General features: G+C 35.2%; 2 protein-coding genes across 2 annotated transcripts in view; both read left to right on the top strand.

The window, feature by feature from the left end:
- Positions 1-12,825, top strand: part of LOC120412619 (uncharacterized) — a 249,575-nt gene extending 236,750 nt beyond the window's left edge. Inside the window, exons 5-9 of the mRNA XM_039573169.2 lie at positions 3,968-4,152; positions 10,254-10,449; positions 10,514-10,726; positions 10,787-11,017; positions 11,087-12,825. Of these exons, the coding sequence (XP_039429103.1) occupies positions 3,968-4,152; positions 10,254-10,449; positions 10,514-10,726; positions 10,787-11,017; positions 11,087-11,232 (971 nt within the window). The 3' untranslated portion in view covers positions 11,233-12,825. The remainder of the gene's footprint in view (positions 1-3,967; positions 4,153-10,253; positions 10,450-10,513; positions 10,727-10,786; positions 11,018-11,086) is intronic.
- LOC120412620 (uncharacterized) overlaps positions 1-19,433 on the top strand; it is a 72,405-nt gene that overhangs the window by 43,292 nt on the left and 9,680 nt on the right. The gene's annotated exons all lie outside the window — the stretch shown is intronic.

Genomic DNA, 19,433 nt, shown 5'->3' with positions numbered 1-19,433 from the left:
CATCTCAAGAACATATTTTGTTATTATTAAATTAACTATTTTGAAAGTTTTGAAAAACATACATTTTAGTAAACATTTTTGAAGTCAAATCACTCGTAAAGATCTAACAAATAAAAAGGTTTATCTTTTTGAATTCAATAAAAACACAGCTTGTTATTTAATTCTACTCGGGCACGCAGTGCCCTTCTCTTTCTGTCAGAAAATTCTTTTTTCACGCCACATCCCCTCAATGTCGGCATAATTGTACTATCAAATTGTGCGGCCAACGTCGGGCCTCCACCAGCGGTTCCAACTAAATTAGTATTATACTTTTATTTGTCGACTATCCGGGGTGGTACACTGGGTGGTGACAGCGTGCAATTTTAGCGTGACCCTGATAGGGGTCTTAACTGGGAGCAGAAGGTTGGGGTGGCGGGGGTTTCAGGTTAAATAAGGCCCAACCGAATGGTAAATATTTAATCACGGGTGCTCCTGGGGGGTAACTACTGTGGAATAATAGATGGCGCTGCAGGCAAACTGAGTGTGGATGTTTGATTTTGTTTTTGCTGAGATTTTATGGAGCGGCGGTGAGGTGCCGGATTCGAGCCGGCTAATGAAGGATAATTTATTAAATTTTCAGTTAGCCACGGCGTGTGGCCCAGTTGGGGAATGCATGCGATGACTGTGCATCGCTAGCTTAAATTATCTGTATCTTAAATTATATACAACTTTCAAAGAAGTATTTTTTGTGAATTTATAAATTTCATGTTTAAATGGATTTCCATCTTGTTGAATTTTAACAAAATAAAAAAAAGAAAGTGAAAAGTTAAAAAATCAATTTAACAAGCTGTGTTCTCATTGAAACAAAACAGATAAAACATATTTTATATAATTATACATAGAGCTTAATCATTAAAATGCTCAATATCATTTTAATTCCAATTTTCCTTATGATTTACTTTTGAAAAACAAATTTTTTTAGTCATAATTTAACAAACTTTGTTCTTTTTGAAAATGTTTTTGGGACTTTTTTGTAAAAGTGCAAAGAAAAGCAAGCTGATTTTAAAGAAATCAGACAGAAATGTGATTTTTAATTACTTGGTTTACATTTCAAACTTTGTTTCTGAATCCATTTAAAACGTTAGAATAATTAATTCAAAAGGTTAACTTTCGTAACAATAAAAATAAATGTTAGTGGTTGAGTAAAACAATTCAAGTATGTTTTGTGATAAAAATTCAAAAATGTTATTCATTTATTTTCATCCGTTATAAAATAGAATAAATTTAACAAACTGTGTTCTTATTGAGAAAAAACGATAGAACATGCTTATTTATGGTTTTTCACAAAATTGAACTCCCAAAATACTGAGTAAAAATTGCAATCATGAATTCGTGAACATTAACCCTCTACTGCCCAAATGTTATTTTCGGAGATTTTTATTTTTCCCTTGTTCAGGAGGTCATTTTGAGCAACTTTTGTACTACGAAAAACTTTATTTCTCTTGTTTTATGTTTTTCTTGTTTCATTTTTGGTATTTTAATTTGCATTTATCTTGTTTAGTTTATGTTTGTTTCTGGTAGTATTTGGCCTATTCTACCACCTCCTATCATAACATTTTGCCTATCTAATTTTTTCATGTTTTTACAGTATTTTTTTCAATTTTTTGCATGTTTTTCACATTTTCTGCTATTAAATGGCACCATTATCATTTAAATTGTAAATAAATGCTTAGAGGTATGGTCTGGGACACTAGAAAAATTACTGCATACTTCTTTTTACTTAAAATACAGGAAATGTTCGTAAAAAACACAGCCAAAGTTGACACCTAAAAAAAAGAAATTTTTAAAAACATTGGCAAAGTCACATAAAACAAGTAAAACTTCCAACCCATAAATTTTCTAAAATTTTAAGAGTTATTCTTTCCAATGCTTTTTAAAGATTAAAAATTGGTTGAAAAATGATTTTTTGGCGATTTTTTTAAATCGAAGCCCGTCTAAAGGCTGGGTTGGGTTGTAGAGGGTTAACATTAATATAACAAACGTTGTTTATTGATGTTTAACCATCTTTGTTCTATTTGAAGATGATTTTATGTTTTTTTTTTTCTGAAAGTAAATAAAGTTGGTCTTTGGTAGAAATTAAGATCCCAAATGTTTGAAAAACTAGTGTAGTAAAGAAACCCAAGCAACACACTTTGTCAGATAAACGTATTTCCTAACTGGTTGTATAACCAATTCGCCTCGTTGTCACAACTTGTTCTACAACTCCTGTGAACTGGAAAAAGCGCACTTTTTTCTGTTGTATAACTTGCCAGAAAAAGATGCAAGTTATCAGAGTAAGTTGTACAAATGTATTTGACAACACTGTGCTATCTAACAAGAGATTCAACGAAAAAAGGGGGCGTGGTTTACGGCTGAGCTGTCAAATCAAAGCGCACACTGGAAAGGAAAGTTAGATTGAAAACAGCTGTCTAACCGTTTACTAACTTACATGTAAACAAACATTTCTTATTAGAATTTCAATCAACGACGAAACTAATAAAAGAAAGTACGCTTGTTTCTGCCAGATTTATTCAAAATAATTCGAAATTGAATTTAAAAAAGAAAAACAATCATAGCGCGCAGACTACCTGTGATTAGTGTGAAATTCCCTGCACGGCGAACTTTTAGATTTTCCTTTTTTGATGAACTTCCTCTTTCCCAAGATTCGATCCGATGACTTCGACGATTTGTTGTTATCTCCACGGCAGGTCCAGGCGCGCTTCCACATCTCTCCACGGGGCTTCATAGTAAACAAGCTGGCCCAAGCGTCAATAAAAAGGCTGCTGTCTGTTTTGTTAGCTAAAGAACTTAACTCCAACGAAGGCTGTAATTGAAGTTATATAAGTTTGTTTCAAGTCAGTTTTTAAAACTCCACTAAATAACTTTGTTATAACAAACCGTTTCAACTGTCATTTCGATTACCGTACCACGGAGTAATATTGAAAAACGATTATGATTTTTTGTTTTCTTTATCATAAACTCTAGAAGCTGATATTTTTTGTAGCTTTTACCAGCGAAATGTTTACAAATTAATTGGTCAACAATCAAAACTATTGTAATCTTCAATAAATAAACATTATTAAAACTCTAAATTCCTCATGAACAAATTTACACCACCTAACAACACGCAATGTCAAGTTGAATATGTATGTTGAGCATCAGTTATATAATCTATTCTCCGATAACATTTGTGTAACAAAGGGAGAAAACCTAAGGTTATTTATAGAATGGTTAGCCACACCCATTTTTCAGAAGATGCCGTCACATGACAATGTTAGATAAGCAGTGAAACAAACAGTGCAATATTGTTTTTATTCAACAAACTGTTTTCGAGTACAACCTTGCAGATGAGGAAACAGCATCTTGGCATATCAGCACTTTGACGTTCAATTACAGCTAATAAAAAGTGTTTTCAAGTGAAATAAAGTGATAAATAACTCAATAGGAAGTGAGCAAGTAAGTTTCTATCAAAAGTGTTCCAAAATAAATTGTTTTAATAGTGAAAATCAGCAAATTGCTTACCCTCCCAAACATATGAAAATATTCCCTATGTTGAGTGTAAAAGTTGGAAACGAGTGAAGTTGACTGTGTTTTAACACTTGTGTGGCACACATCTCAAGAGTTACATAAGTCAGTTATACAAGTTGTGAAACAAACTGTTATTTAACTAACGTTTACATTTTTTCTCGTATGTTGATCCAAAACAGCTGTCTAACTATTATTCAACAGTCGACAAGTTATGAGTGCTACTTGGGAAAAGATGTTTTATTATTAACATTTTGCATTTTATTTCGTTTATTCGTTAAATTTATTTATTTTAGAATTATAAAAAAAATATTTCATTTTTTTAGACTGATAATAAATGCTAGTGGTGGAATTTAAACAAAGATATTATTTAAAAACCTGAAAATTCTAATTAAATTGTTCTTCCTCCTCCCCCTCCCCGCAGGTGAACGTTACGACTTTGTCATCACCGCCGACCAGCCCGTGGGCGCGTACTGGATCCAGCTGCGCGGTCTCGGCGAGTGCGGCATCAAACGGGCCCAGCAGTTGGCCATCCTGCGGTACGCCCGCGGACCGTACCAGCCAGCGTCCCCACCACCAACCTACGACGTCGGTCTGCCCCAGGGAGTGGTGAGTAGAACAGCGTCCCATTTTTTTCACCACAATTCACCACATTTTGTTTGACTTTTTTCGAGCACTTTTTCCATCTCATCTATTTACTCACTTTATTTTATGGTTATTTTTTCGTTAAAAAAAGAAAGTAATTTTGACAAAATTAAATTTTGTCAAAATAACTTTTTTTTACTCTAAAATTCACCACCATTTCACCACACCTCATTTCGAACGCAAAAAACGTGTACGCCAGCTCATTTGTAAATACTGTGACGATTTATTTGTACAAAGTTGTGTATTTTTGTTTCTATTAGCTTTTCCAACTGGGTTTTTTTTACTCGTACTTCTATCAACTGTTTCCCTGTTTGTACATTACTGGGTGTGTTATCTTTTGGGGGGGTAGAAGAAAAAACTGTTGCGTGACAAACCCCAAATGTGTTTTCCTGTGTGAATATTTGTTTTGTACATTTTAGTCGTATTTTCCCAATTTCCACCCCAAATATTTTGCACCTTCCCCTTCTTATCATCTTTCACGTTTATGTAGGAGTCATGCCACCGAAAATTGTGTACAGACTTCGCCAATGCGATGATTTATTCATGTAAATATTTCGGCGAAACCCTTTCGAACGGGTTTTTCTTCTCTTTCATCAGTGAGCTCTCGATTTAGTAACAAGGTAGATTGTGTACGGAATGGATTACACTGGTTGATAAAATAATGCTATAATAGCTAGATTAAAGATAGATTAACGATTAATCATTGTTTATTTTTGCCAGTGATTATTTTTTACTTAGTAAAAATCTTTCAAAAATACTGATCAATTTTTGCGTCATTTGATATCCATATTGCAAATTATAAAGTTTTTAGTAATTAAAAAAATGCGGTCTTTTGTGAAAATTTTGAATTTCTCACCCAAAATTCTAATCTAGTTTGAATTTTAAATTTTATACTGGAAAATTCTTACTAAGCGAAAATTTATACTAAATTATGTGTCGTTTAATAGACCAAGCATTTATTTTTTATTTTTTTCAAAACTGTTTCATATAAAAACTTATAAAATTACAGTATTGATGGAAATTTGGGTGCTGTGAAATTTTTAATTTCTTACTAAAAATTCTAATTTTGAATAAAAAGAAAAGATATTTTGTAAAATTATATTATTTTGTGATTTTTTTTACTAAAAAATATAATTTAGCAAAAATGCATACAAAATTGTGAAAATGTTTAATTTCCATATTGCAAATCAAAACATTTTGAGTTTAAAAGAAAAATACGGAATCTTGTGAAAACTTGGAATTTCTCACTGAAAATTCTAATTTGGTAAAAATTCATACAAAATTTGGCTTTCCATCCCGTATTTCTTGTTATAAAAATTTGAGAATTTGAGAATTTAAAAATATATACAAAGTGTATTTTTTTTTATTTTGACTAGAAAATTATTACCTAGTAAAAATTCTAATTTCAATATTTCAAAATGTTTAGTAAAAAATAAAGATATTTTGTGAAATTCTAGTATTTTAAGAAAATTTTGACGCTGTAAAAATCTTAAATTTCAAGCTCTAAATTCTATTTAAGTAAAAATTCCAATGCTTAATTTTTTTTCAAAACTTTTGAATTGAAAAAAAAAATTAAATTTACACTATTTGAAATTTCTTTTGAAAAAATTCAACAAAATTTTGAAGTCATTTATATCCATAATGCAATTTACATAATTTTAATTTTAAGAAAACAACTGCATTCAGAGAAAATTTTGAATTTCTCACTAAACATTCTAGTTTAATGAAAATTTATATAAAATTTTGCGTTTTTTATATGTATAAACTCTAACTTATTAAAAATCTTTAGAAAGTTTGGCGATGTTTGATATTCAATTTTTTAAATAATAAAATTGAAGTACTTCGTATGGACATTTTGAGAAAATTTGAGAGATGCGTGTTAAAAAATCATGCTGAATATTCCTTCCTTAACCTGATACAAAGTGTTATACTAACAGGCTATCGTTTCCAATAAATTACAAATTACAATTACAAATATTTTTTTGCATAATTAATGACTTGTGCAATATGGGTATCAAACGAGAATAAAATCTGAATGGATTCTCAAAAAATGCGAAATTTTTGTGTAAATTACTACAATTTTCACAAAATACCGTATTTGTGTCGAAAATATTCAAAATTTCATAATAAACGACGTGAAATTTTGTAAGGATTTTTAGAATATTACAGGTTTTAGTTTAAAATACTCAAAATACTGCATTTAAAAAAAATACTATATTTTTCAATTAGAGCACTAAACTACGCAAAACTTAGTATGGACTCTCACTTGTTTTTGAATTGAAATACTGAAATTTTCCTAAGATGCCATTAGTAATTTAATTTAATAATTCGCAAAATGGATGCCAAACGACGGTTATTAACGATAACCTTATCGTAATTCTACATTGAAAATATTTAAAATATATCTTACGATCTAAGCACAAGTAACAAACAAGTTTTATCAACCAGTGTAATCAAATAAGTCGATTTTCCGCTTCGTGTACAGACCAATCCTTTCCTTCTTCAGACAGTGTCCTTTCTCTTAATTGTACAGACAAAAACACAACACAAAACAAATTGTACCACACAAACCGTCCTTCCCCCCACCCAGGTTCCTCAGTTAAGGTCCATCAAGATACAAAGAGAAGAAAATTCTACCACCCCACAAAACCAATTTGGTTATACACGGAAAAGCTCCCCCGGAAAGCACACCGAAATTAGATCGGAACCTTTGCGATTTTTTTTTGTTTTCCCTTTGTCCGGACACGACCCTCGAAAATGTCTTCATGACCGCGTGCGCACCACCGCTTCTTCCGGAGGTAAGTGTTTGGTGAATTAATTACAGGATACAATTTGGAATCCCCCTCCGCCATCTTTGTCTGCGGAACCAACAGCGAGAGTCCTTATCGGTGATTAATCGCGGGATCGATTTATTTGGGAAAAGGGCGTGAAAAAGTTTTTCCTGCTACCTTTTAGGCGGTACAAAAAGGGATGGAAAGGTTGGAATCGTAATTAATTTTCCAAGGAGATGATTTTCGCGAGGGAAAGGCGGAATTTTTGCCTGAGGGTGGGAAATTTACGATGGAGTTGAAAGGGGTTTTTCTAATTGGAATGTTATTGTTGGCACTTCTTGAAGCCTGAATGGCTTGTTGTTTTTACCCTGAGATTAGGTGGAGAAATTTTGAATTTTATCTTTAGATAGATTTCTCCTTCGATTCGGCTCTAAATTGCTGAAAAATTCAAAAAGTCAGCTTGACACAACAAGACTTCGACCGAAACTAAATGAACATGATTCTGAAGACTTTTCAGATATCCGGAAAATTATCAGTAAGAACTTCAGTTCACATAATCACACATCTGCAATAAAGTATTCCTGAAAAGTTGATATAAAACTGGCCTGGTTATTCAATAGCAGTCAACAAGAAATTTGAATCGCATCATTTTTTTCTAAATTATCCGAAGATTGATTATCAAGATCCGGATAAAAAAAAGTATGCCGAATTTTTATTTTCTACCTTAAATTGAAATTTCTCAAAATTTTATTTCTACCATTTTTAACCTCCATCTTGGATTGAAAATTTCCAAATCAATTCAGAGCATTTTTGGGGTGACATTTAACCACAAAAATCCAAATTAAGATTACAAACATAAAATAAATCTGATTCGATTTTTCGAAGTTTTTTTTTTTCGAAGGTTTCGGATAATCTACTCTGAATTGTATGAATAATCTTACTGTATTATTATCCAGATGATTTTATTTTAATAAATTTGCTTTTCAGACCGGTTTAAATTTTTTTCATATTTATTGTCCAACTCTCCAAGTTATTATCCAAACTGATTTGCTAAGATTATAACTGAATATTTTCTAGATTCTATCCATCCAGATAAATTTGCTAGTATTTTATCTCAAATGTTATCCAAAAGATTTTATCCAGACCACGAAATGATTTTTTGAATTATTATCCAGGACTTACTATCATTTTTCGGACCAACTAGCATAGATTTTTTTTAATATTTATTATACAGAAGATTATATCCAAATCCAAATCGATATACTTAGATTTTATCTTAACTAATATCCAGAAGATTGTTTGCAAACCAATTTGTTTGGATTATATCTGAATTAATATTATTTGATATACATATAATTGTATAGATGATATTTTCCAGAAAAGATTTTATTTGAAATAACATCCAAAATATTCTAAACTGGTTTGTTAAATTTAATCTGAATTACTATCCAGAACATTTGATCTAGACTGGTTTGTTAGATTTTATCAAAAGGATTTAGGAAGCAATTTAATTTTATCTAAAATATTTTATGCAGAAAGATTTGCTTCAAATTCATTTAAATTATTAATAAGAAGATTTAATCTAAACAAATTTGTAAAGATTTAATCTAACATATTATTCAGGAAATTTTATCCATACCACAATATCTTAGATTTTATAAGAATTACTATTCATAAAATTATGATATTTTTTCCAGAAAATTCAAATCAAATGGATTTGCTAAAATTTTATTAGAATTATTATATTGAATGTCCTATCCAGAACATTCGTCAAGACCGATATCTTTAATTTCACCTTAAATATTATCCATCAGGTTCTTTTCAGAACAATTGGCTTAAATTTCATTTGAACAATTATTATACAGAGGATTTTGTTTGTAAGTAGGAGATTTGTTTTTAAGAAAAATTATTTTTCCGAAAATTTCATTTACTTGCAAATATTATCCAGAAGATTTTGTTCAGACTTATTTGCTTTTCAGACCGATTTGTTCCAGTTGTACAGTCCAGATTCGATTATCCGAAGCCTCGCTTGTCCGGTGTTTCGATTATCCGATGTTTCGATTATCCGATGCCTCGATTATTCGAGGGTGTGTAGTGGAGATTTAAAAAAAAATCGATTCTATAAAAAAATGTTTTCTTATTTATGTATTTTTTCTTATTTTTAGCATCAAACTCGAGTTCTGCGATCCCAATTTATTAAAGTTTGAATGGTTGACAGACTCAACAATCAAAAATAATATAATAAAAAAACTGGACTGTACTTAGATTTTATCTCAATTTTATCCAGAATGTTTAATCCAAGCCAATTTGCTACGATTTTATCTGAATTACCATCTTCAAGTTCTATCCAAACCGATATGAATTATTATCCAAAACAGTTTATCCAGACTGGTTTGTTAGATTTTTTTTATCCAGAAGTTTCTATCCAGATTTATAATCCGAAAATCAGCGATGGAATAATCATCTCTTCTCCCGCCCACGAAAGATCGGTAAAAGGAATTAAAAAAAAAATCATCTTGATTATTCGGCAGAACATCTTTTTCCCTGCTACACTTGCACGTGTAACGTCACACGTCGAAAAATGACCTGTCACATTTTGTAGATGGGCAATGTGTGTAAACAAAGTTAAATAAATGATTTTAGGTGGTGCTGACAAGGAAATTCAGAAAAAAAAATCATAAGCAGATTGATTTTCTTTGAGACTTTCGGAGGGTGATTCGCCTCCTCTCTCTTTCGCGGATGAAGAAAGTTCGCAAGCGAAATTGATTGTTTTGCGATTATTCCATCCCTGCCGAAAATAAAGTCCAGAAAGTCCAGAATCGATTATCGAAAGACCCTGGATAAAAAAACACTTCGGATATTCAAATTTTGGGATAATCGAAACTTCGGATAATCAATCTGGACAGTTTTAAACTATTTTAAAATTTTTGTAGTTGAGATATCAAGAGCAAAAAAAAATAGATAATAAATTGGCAGTGTTTAATCGATTATCTAGAATGTGAAGCCATACTAATAATTATCCGGATATTTGGAGTCATTTCTTCACAAAACAATAAATACCACAAACCAAACAATATTGACAACGACCAATTCCCGGAGACATCCGCCATCATTGAGACCGAAAACCATACAAGTGCAAACGTAACGCATGGCTTCATCGTCACCCCGTGTTTCAATTTCGCTAAACCGTTACCTTCTTCACACCAACCCTCCAAAACCAACCCCTCAATCCTTAATCCCGTCGCGAAACCCCGAATCCTCCTCCGAACCTCCACAAAAAACGCAAAACCCTAGGTCATGAACCCACTGGACGCCCAGTGCAACCGCGAGCGCGACGACGCCATCTGCGTGAGCCAGCTCAAGAACGCCAAGGACGTGGACCGCGCGCTCCTCCAGGAGAAACCCGACGTCAAGATCTTCCTGCCGTTCCGCTTCTACCTGTACCGACCGGAGGAACTGTTCCAGCCCAACACCTACAACCGATTCCTTGGTGAGTTCTTCCCTGCGCGAACTTGACATTTGAGGCGTTACTGACGTTACGTTTCTCGTTACAGTCGCGCCCACCGGAGACCACGTAATCTCGCTGATCGACGAAATCTCGTACCTGTCCGCGCCGGCACCGCTGCTCTCGCAGTACGACGACATCAACCCGGAGCAGTTCTGTAACGGTGATAACCGGCCGGCCGACTGTGGCGCCAACTGCATGTGCACCCACAAGGTCGACATCCCGCTGAACGCGATCGTCGAGGTCGTGCTCGTCGATGAAGGTGAGCGAATCTAGAGGTCAAGTTCGTGTAAGAGTTGCTAATATTCCCTCCTCGTTTCAGTCCAACAACCCAACTTGAGTCATCCGTTCCATCTGCACGGTTACGCGTTTAATGTGATCGGTATCGGTCGTTCGCCCGACTCGAACGTCAAGAAGATCAACTTGAAGCACGCGCTGGACCTTGATCGTCGTGGTCTGCTGCACCGTCAGTACAATCTGCCCCCGCTCAAGGACACGATCGCTGTGCCGAACAATGGTTACGTGGTGTTACGTTTCCGCGCCGACAATCCCGGTAAGTTGCGCGAGGCGTTACGCGCCGCCAGCTGTCAAAACAAACGCTAACGCTAACTCTCTTTTTCAGGTTTCTGGCTGTTCCACTGTCACTTCCTGTTCCACATCGTGATAGGAATGAACCTGATCCTCCAGGTCGGTACGCCCGCCGATCTGCCGCCGGTTCCGCCAAACTTCCCGACCTGTGGTGACCACTTACCGCCGATTCAGCCGTAAGGCCGACCGTAACGCACCAACCCCCTTACTCACATTTTAAGAGCCTTATTAGCACAAAACATGAGCGGCCGACCGAATCGGTTGCTCATCTAGAAAGTTTTATTCTTTTCATTTCTACGCAGTCTTCTGCTTCTTCTCCAGTGACGTTACGTGGCGTTACGAGAGGAAACGGGACGCAAGATTTTTTATTCCCCTTTATCATTTCAACCTTTACGCGTCATGCTAGGATTAGGAAATACCGAGAATACTCCCAAACACCACAAAAAAGTTTACAGAAGAGCGATACTTTTATAAACAGGCCGAGCACGTGCTTTGTGTTAGACTTTTTATAGTTAGATTTTTTTTTGTTTTAATTTATAGCGATTTGTTGTGTAAGTAAATTAATTGTTAGCTAGAGAAACGGCGCCGGACGACGCCCCGGGAGCCGAAACGTCAAACTTGGGCTCACCCATACATACACACACCCACACAAACGGAGCTCAATCGCGTTACACTTTTTTACTCTCTTTCTTACAGGCATTTATTTTCCGTGTATTTTATTCAAAATTTTGTTAATTCGCCGTTTTGAGAAAATGGCAAAGAAAAAAAGGCTACTGACGAACCCCTCGTTCGTTCAATGACAGCCGAGGGGTAAGACAACTCTTTTTTCGTTTTCGCCATTCGCTTAAAATCGTGAATGTTTAGTCATTTTTGTACAGAAAAGTATGCCGCCATATTTATTTACTGTGTATAGTTTATCTGTCATTGTGTTTTCTTTTTTTGTTTCTATGGTTTGTTTTGGTTTGCGCTATCGTTTGCTATCTCTAACCCTAATCTTTATTTTCTAGTAACTTCAGATTGTAAGAAAGGCATCGTCGAAGAGTGTGAAAAAACTTATGTGTAAATATTTATAATACTCAGTGCATCAGCTCATCCCTTTTGTTTACTTTTCGTACCTCAAATGTCAAACCTTTACCACAGCATAACTCAGTTGCACAAACACACAGAACCCATCAAAGCAACCTTACTTTAAAACTCCACGCGATGCACCTACATTACGCCACCTTGGGCACACTGCCATCGCAAGAAAAACAACGAAACTGCCACGGAAAAAATGTTGCAAACACTAATTTCCGCAAAAGCAAAAAAACGCCAACACTGCCATCACTTTTGCTAGTCGACAACTTATCCGCAAGAGGAAATAACAACAAAAACAAAGTAGACTGGCAACAAGTATTCGCGTGCGAGGACAACACTTTTAACCTCACTTTTACCCCCTTTCATCGCACCCACACTGATGCAGAAATCGATTAAGCCGACTACCTTCTTCGTTTATTTTAAGGCAGATTTTTTTCCCCGTTTCTACGAGTGTTTTGATTACCAACCATAATTTCGTCTTTTAAAAAAGTGTTTAATTTTAAGCAAAGATGACGCGACAGAGCAAAATTTATAATTCGAAGGTAATCCCGCGCACACACAGAAAATGGCGTCCAATTTATGAGATATTAAATCGTACTGCCATGATGTTGTGAATGCTACCCCCCTTCCCCAGAGAAAGAAAACGATTTAAAAACGTGTGTATAAAAATTGTGTATATAAAAATAATCAAATGTTTTTCTTTTCTTTCTTTTCCACTGCACCTCACCCCTGTAAATACCTTGGTCCGCGCGCGCACACGCTAAAGCAAAAGTGACAAGCCAAAGTTGCTGTTTCCAGAACTGTCAATTTCGCTTTAGAGTGCACCCCTTTCCTATCCCCCAAAACAAAACCCCTGCACAAAATTTGAGAAAATTCTTCCACCTAAAACAAAAAAACGCTGCTGTAAATATCCTCTTCCAAACTTCCTGTACAGAACAGACAAAAAAAAGTATGTAAATTGAATGTAAATGAGTTGTCAAACTTTGCTCTCTACTCTTTCACGTGTGTTTGATGGCGTTGCTGTGTGTGGTTGTGTGTTTTATTTCACTGTGTTTCTACCTCTCTTACTCTTTACTATCCTGCGTAAAATGTAGATTTTAAGGTAAGTCTCCTTCTCTTTCTATATGTAAATATTTGTAAAAAAAAATTATATTTTTAAACTAAGTGTGTACAAAAAGTAAACAAGCAGTGTTGCCAAAACTAGAGAAATTTATTAAATTTTCTTCAAGCTACCATCATCGTTCAAAAAACAAACTTGAAAAGAATCCAGTTAAATAAAGTTGAACAAAAACAAACGGAACAGAAAAGAACACTCAAACTTAATTAGTTCGCCGATGGCGAAACGGAACTAAAAGTTATTTCTGAGCAAAACTTGTGTGCAGTGTTGAGCTAAACTAGAAGTTTTTTCTAGGGTTCTGTTCTCACTGATGAGCAATTCTATGAGACTTTGGAGAATATTTTTTTGTATATTTATTTGGAGTGTAACTATTTTGTGTCTGAAAATTTGTAAACAATACCAACAACTTTGACGTAGATACCAAATTGATCAGAAATCTGTTTTTGAATATTTGAAAAGCTTTTTTGTATGGGCAGTTGCCAGAATTGTACAAAGACTTTTATGTCTTCTTTGGTCATAGAAAAAGAACACAAAAAGTTTCACCCAAATCAAATAACACGAAAATTAAATTTCCAGCAAATCTGTTCATTTTTAAGAGAATTGCTCTGGGAAACTCTTCGCTGGCAATTTCCTGGTAAAAGGCCAACAATGAAACTTTCTTCCCTCCTCATCTGGCACGATTATCACAGATAAGTGGACCAAAACTTTTAAGTTAAAGCTTGGTTTTACGATCCGAAACAAATTAAAGGAAAATTAAATACTTTAACATCTCATTATCTATTTCTCTTTCTCCCTTCTAAAAAGAAAGAAAAACAACAAACTAGCAAAAAATATTAACAAACTTTTTCAAATAATTGCCACGAGTTCCTGTTCCCAGGACCACCCGTCGAGAATAAGTTCCACGAGAGAAATGTTTGAGGTTAGATGGGAAAAAGCATAGAAGGAAGTGTTTTCTAGCTGCATATAATACGTTTTCGGTCGAAACGAAAGAAAAGAATATTAAAGTTGTCTCCCGCGCGATTGCCGCCCACTGTGAGAGGAAGACAGAGAAAGCTTATTAAAATAAAGGAAAATAGAGGGAAAAGTTACTTTTTTGCTTCTCTGTTGTTGTAGGTTTAATCATGCTTTTTGAAGGAAAAAAAAACTCTTTAACTTGGTTGTTCTTTTATAATTTAGTATATTTTCCTCATAAAATATGTACTTCAATTCTTACATGAAATTTTACATAATATTTTGAGACAATTACGAAACATTCAAAAATAATCAATTAACTAGTCAATTTTATCTAGAAAACTTTTTACCTTCAAAGTTGACCTCCTTAGTTTTTGGCATAAGCGTAAATAATGCTGCAAAATTTTGTTCCGCAGATATATTTTTTGAAATATTTGGTTTTTTTTCTTGTATTTGTATTTTCTACATTTTATGATGACCAAAGAAGCCATTTTTTGTCATTGGTTCACTCATAAAAGTCTCCATAAAATTTTAGGAGCTGTCCGTACAAAAATGAAATCGGATTTTCTAATCTATTTGGTGTCTTAAGGACCATCCATAAACCACGTAAACCAAGTTGTAGGTTTTGATGAGAAAATATATGCAGACGGAAAATTAAAATTTCCCGATTTAAAAAAAACAATTTTTCACAAAAAAAATCTGTTTTCAGAAACAGTATTTTTCAGTATCCATATTTATGTTTTGTTTTGGGGGACAAAATTCCGCAACCTTTGAGCCATAGAGAAGTACGGACAAAATTTTACCACCAGGTTATGATTTTTGAAAAAAACATATTTTTCTTGTAAGAAAAAGAAAACTTTTCCAAAATAATAAAGCACTTCCATTCGAGCAGTTTTTGATTTTTTATACAATGTATTCCTTATGGGAGAACTGTCATTTCTACCACTCGAATCTGGTAATCCATTATTGGCCACCGTTTTTAATGTAATATTTAGAAAATTTTGACCTTTTTTGATTAGGTTCTTTAAAACAAAATGTTAGCATTGAGTGGATCTTTGGCCATTTTTGAACAATTTTTTATCGAATAGCTTTGAAAATTTTCATTTTTGGTTTTTCAAAATCTGACACTCAAATATAGCCTAAAAAACAAAAATTGACAAATTTCGAACGAATTATCTTTTGGGAAAGATATGCATTTTTAGGTAGTGTACCTTGATGCAAAAAAAAATTGCAATATTTTATATCATTTTATTTATGAATTTTTATCAATATTTTGAAATGTCTGAAATAAATGTGTACAGTCCTTTTTAAATGTAAAACTTGTTATGTTGATAATTCATTTATTTCTGGCAGCTTCAGCATTCTTGGTCATTTGCTGCCCTAAATGTAAGACTTGATTTATTGAATCCAAGTACATTACCTTCTTGGTTTTAAGCAACACGTTTTTTTATTTGCTATCAAGTTTGCTCGCAAGAATGCAACCATGGACGAACGGACATGACAACAGGAATTTTTTTTTTTTCAAATTTCTGAAGCAAACTTTCACTTGCGCCATCTACATTCAAGTTGTCGAAGTAGCATCGCACGATTACGCATGATTTCTCAAAATGTCTTATGCAATAATTAATTAAAACATTTAGCATTAGTATGGTGCTAGAAACAGTTTTTTGGCATTAAGTTTGTCTTTATTATTCTATGTAATTCTGAAGTTTTTTTTTTTTTTTAAGGTCCAATAAACCAAATTTCCAGTTTTTGCCTTTTGGGTGTTTTTGAAACCGCCTTGAGTCAGGGGTATTAAAAAACACCAAAAAAGCAAAAACCGAAAATTTGGTTTATTGGACCTTTTCACAAAAAACTTAAGAATTTATCATGGATACTAAAATTGCAGAAAAATTGATAGAAATTGTATTTTTAATATAAATTCATACGACCATTTCAAAAAGTGCCCATGAATTTGCATCATCAGCTGGCTTTGTTTACGTTTTAAACCACGTGGCGCTTAGATTTTGACATAAGCGATCTCGCTTGCGCAGGTTTTCGCCAAGAAGAAGTAAAAGAAAACCTGCTTCACTTTTTGAAACCCCGTGTCATGTCCGTTCGTCCGTGATGCAACGTCATGTTTTTAAATGGACAGGGCTTGCTATAATTTTGTCAGGAAGAAATGTACCTAGTAGGCAGGAGGGTTCCGGAATAAAGCCGGACCATGTTTACCATATTTCCAAAAAAGAAAATTTTAGAGTACTTTCCCAGTTGTCCAAGCATATTTTATTTTTTCAGAGATAGACACTTGTTTAAAAAATACATTGTTCTTAAATGAAAATGTTGCCATAAAAATGGATTTAACTGGAGAACGGAATACTTTTTTTCCAAATCTATTCCAAATTAAAATCATATTCAAAAAAAATTTTTGTTTTTATTTCGGGAGAATTTTTGATACTTTCCAAAAAACACTTATTAAAACAATATCAAAAAATCATCTCAAAAGTTGGCATGTTTTGTCCACTGAAACATATTAAAAAATGCAACAAATCGAAGGAGGTAAAGTTTGTCAAAATTTATTTTTTTCAATAAAATCACCCAAGTAAAAAAACATTCTTGTGCCCTTTCTTCTGAATAGTCCTAATCATAACCTACAACTTTTGCGAAGATACCAAATCAATCAGAAATCTCTTCCCAAATACAGATTTTCGAATATTTGCATAATACTTTTTATGGACAGCCCTCAAATTTATATGGAGACTTGTATGGAGACACCAGTGATGCAAAAAGGCTTATTTGGACCTAAGGAATCGATGGACAAAGTTTTATCCAAATTTAAAAAAATACAAAAACTTAAATGGATTTTTTTTGCGAAATTCTAGAGAACTGCTCACATTTAAAAAATATCTTTAATAATATGTTTGAAAAAGCAGCAATTTAAAACCGCGTTAAAATTTTCTAAATCATTTTTTCATGCGCTTCAAATTTTTTTTCTTGTTTTTTTTAATTTGCCATAAATTCTGTCCCTTAAACAAAGAAGCCATTTTGCTTCATGAGTTCGTCTATACACGTTTTTGATCAATTTATAACTACCAAGCTTCGGCTGACGGTTGACATTTCTCAACTTTCTATTGAGTACTTTTCAATCAAAATTCTATTTTCAATTCAATTCGGTTTTATTGGTGAATAATCAAGATACAATGAGTTATTTTGAAGTGCATAACAGAGTTTTGGAGTTCCTTACAGCTGTGTGTTGCATCATAATCCATTTAGGAACAATTATTTTTTTAACTAAGGCACTAGCAAGAGTAAGAAAAAACTATAAAAAAAAACTTACAGAAATTGCAAAGGAAAGGGGATAGAGGAAGAGAAAGCTTATATCTAGATCACAGGTAATTTATCCTTTGTAGATGTGTTTGATCATCAGTTCCCCAAGGGCCAGGAATTGTTCTGCCTTGTTCCGGCAGCTCCGAAACCGCGTCATCATCTCCCCCGCGAGAGCAAAGAACTCCGGCAGGGTGAAGAGATCTTCCCCGGTGACTTCTTGCTGGGCCGTACTGCCGCTACCGGCAGCGACCACGCTGGCGAACGAACGCCCCCAACCAGGAGGGAACGCTGAGTTTTCCGCTGGAACCGTAAGCTGTCCAGCTGCAGGAACGACTGCGCTCGTACTTCGCTGAGGAGGGTGGGACGCTTTCTTCTTCCTCTTTTCCTGCTCCTCGAGGTAGGCCTTGCGCGCGACGCATCCGCGGTAATTGCCGGTATGGTTGCCGTCACAGTTGGCGCACTTTACGCGCGGCTTGGTTTGTTCTGCCTTGTCCCCCAAGTCCGCCTTTCGTGGCAGTGCGCACGCCTCCGAGAGGTGTGACTCACCGCACTTCACGCAGCGGGGCCGGAGGTTGCAGTTCCGCGAGCCGTGGCCGAATTTCTGGCAACGGTGGCATTGCGCTACGTCCGTCGGGTTCTTGGTGTAAAACCGCCAGTTTACCCAAAAACCGTCCAACGTCTTAGTCCGCCGCAGGTCTTGGATCTTGACGGTGCCGCGGTCGAAGTACAACAGGTACAGTGTGTGTGTACCTGTTACCGTTGTCTTGCGCGAGAGCACTTTAATCTCCCGCGGTTTTATTCCGGCGTCCGAAAGGTGACCCTTCAGGTCGGAGATAGGACGGTCTTGATAACCCTGTAAGACGACCTTAACAGGGGGCTTCTCGGGGTTGAATGTGTAGAAGTTGAAGTTGCTACGCTTCAATTCTTCAAACACCAGGTCGAAGCTCTTTTTATTCAGTGTGATCACTTGCACTGCCGACTTACCGATTTTCAGACAATATCCGAGGCCTTCCAGCAACTCGTCAACATCGTCCGCCAACGTGTCCAAAACAAAAATTGGAGGTGGTCTTCGTTCCGTTGGAGAATTATTCTTTTTTGGCGTCGGCACTTTTTTCCGTGCACGACCATCGTAGTCGTCGTCGTCGGTAGTGGTGCTACCGTCGGTGTTGTTGTTGTTTTCTTCGTCGTCGCTCAGCATCTGGAACTCGTTCCTGATGGGAATGTTGGCGGATGTTGATGTGCCACTGGTCGTGGCACCGGAGGTACCCGAACGGGTTCGCACTGGTGATCTTGGAACATATCCGGGGTGTAGTAACTTTTTGTCGATTCCTTCTGCGCTCACGCTCCCCTGCGCGATGGCGGTCGACACGGCGTTGGTTTGTTTACCTTTTTGCACACGGCCGGTAGACGAACTTCGCGGGTTTTTCGAGGCCGCACTCGAACTGCCACGGCCACGGCCGGCCTTTGGCATGCTGGAGAAGCAAACTCGCGGGTAACCACAATCAATTACGGCGAAAAAAATCGAAAAAACGATGGAGCACTGAGCACTAGCTGCATGCTCTCGTGCGTACACGGAGGGGGGAGTAAAATTCTATTTTAAATCTATAATTGAGGTTATTTTTTTCGGCCAATCCTCTTACGTGGCGAGTTATATTTAAAAAGATCTAGCTTTAACTTATGAGCTTGAATCGTTACCACAGTCACAAGACAAGCTAAAGTTTGAGCAGCTATTTAATAACAGCAATCGATTTTAAAACTATGTTTAAAACATGTCAAACACATAAAAAGATAGGAGACTGATAACGGGAAATAATGCTCATTGAACTAATTGATAGTGAAAAACTGCACAAGAAATTAAAATACGTAAAGCTTGGTTCTAAAAATCAGTATAGTTCCCAGGACAGAATTACCAAAAAAAAATAAACAAGAC

The sequence above is a fragment of the Culex pipiens genome, chromosome 3 (assembly GCF_016801865.2).
Source record: "Culex pipiens pallens isolate TS chromosome 3, TS_CPP_V2, whole genome shotgun sequence".
Taxonomy (NCBI): Eukaryota; Metazoa; Arthropoda; class Insecta; order Diptera; family Culicidae; genus Culex; species Culex pipiens.
This window is presented reverse-complemented; position numbering and strand designations above follow the sequence as displayed.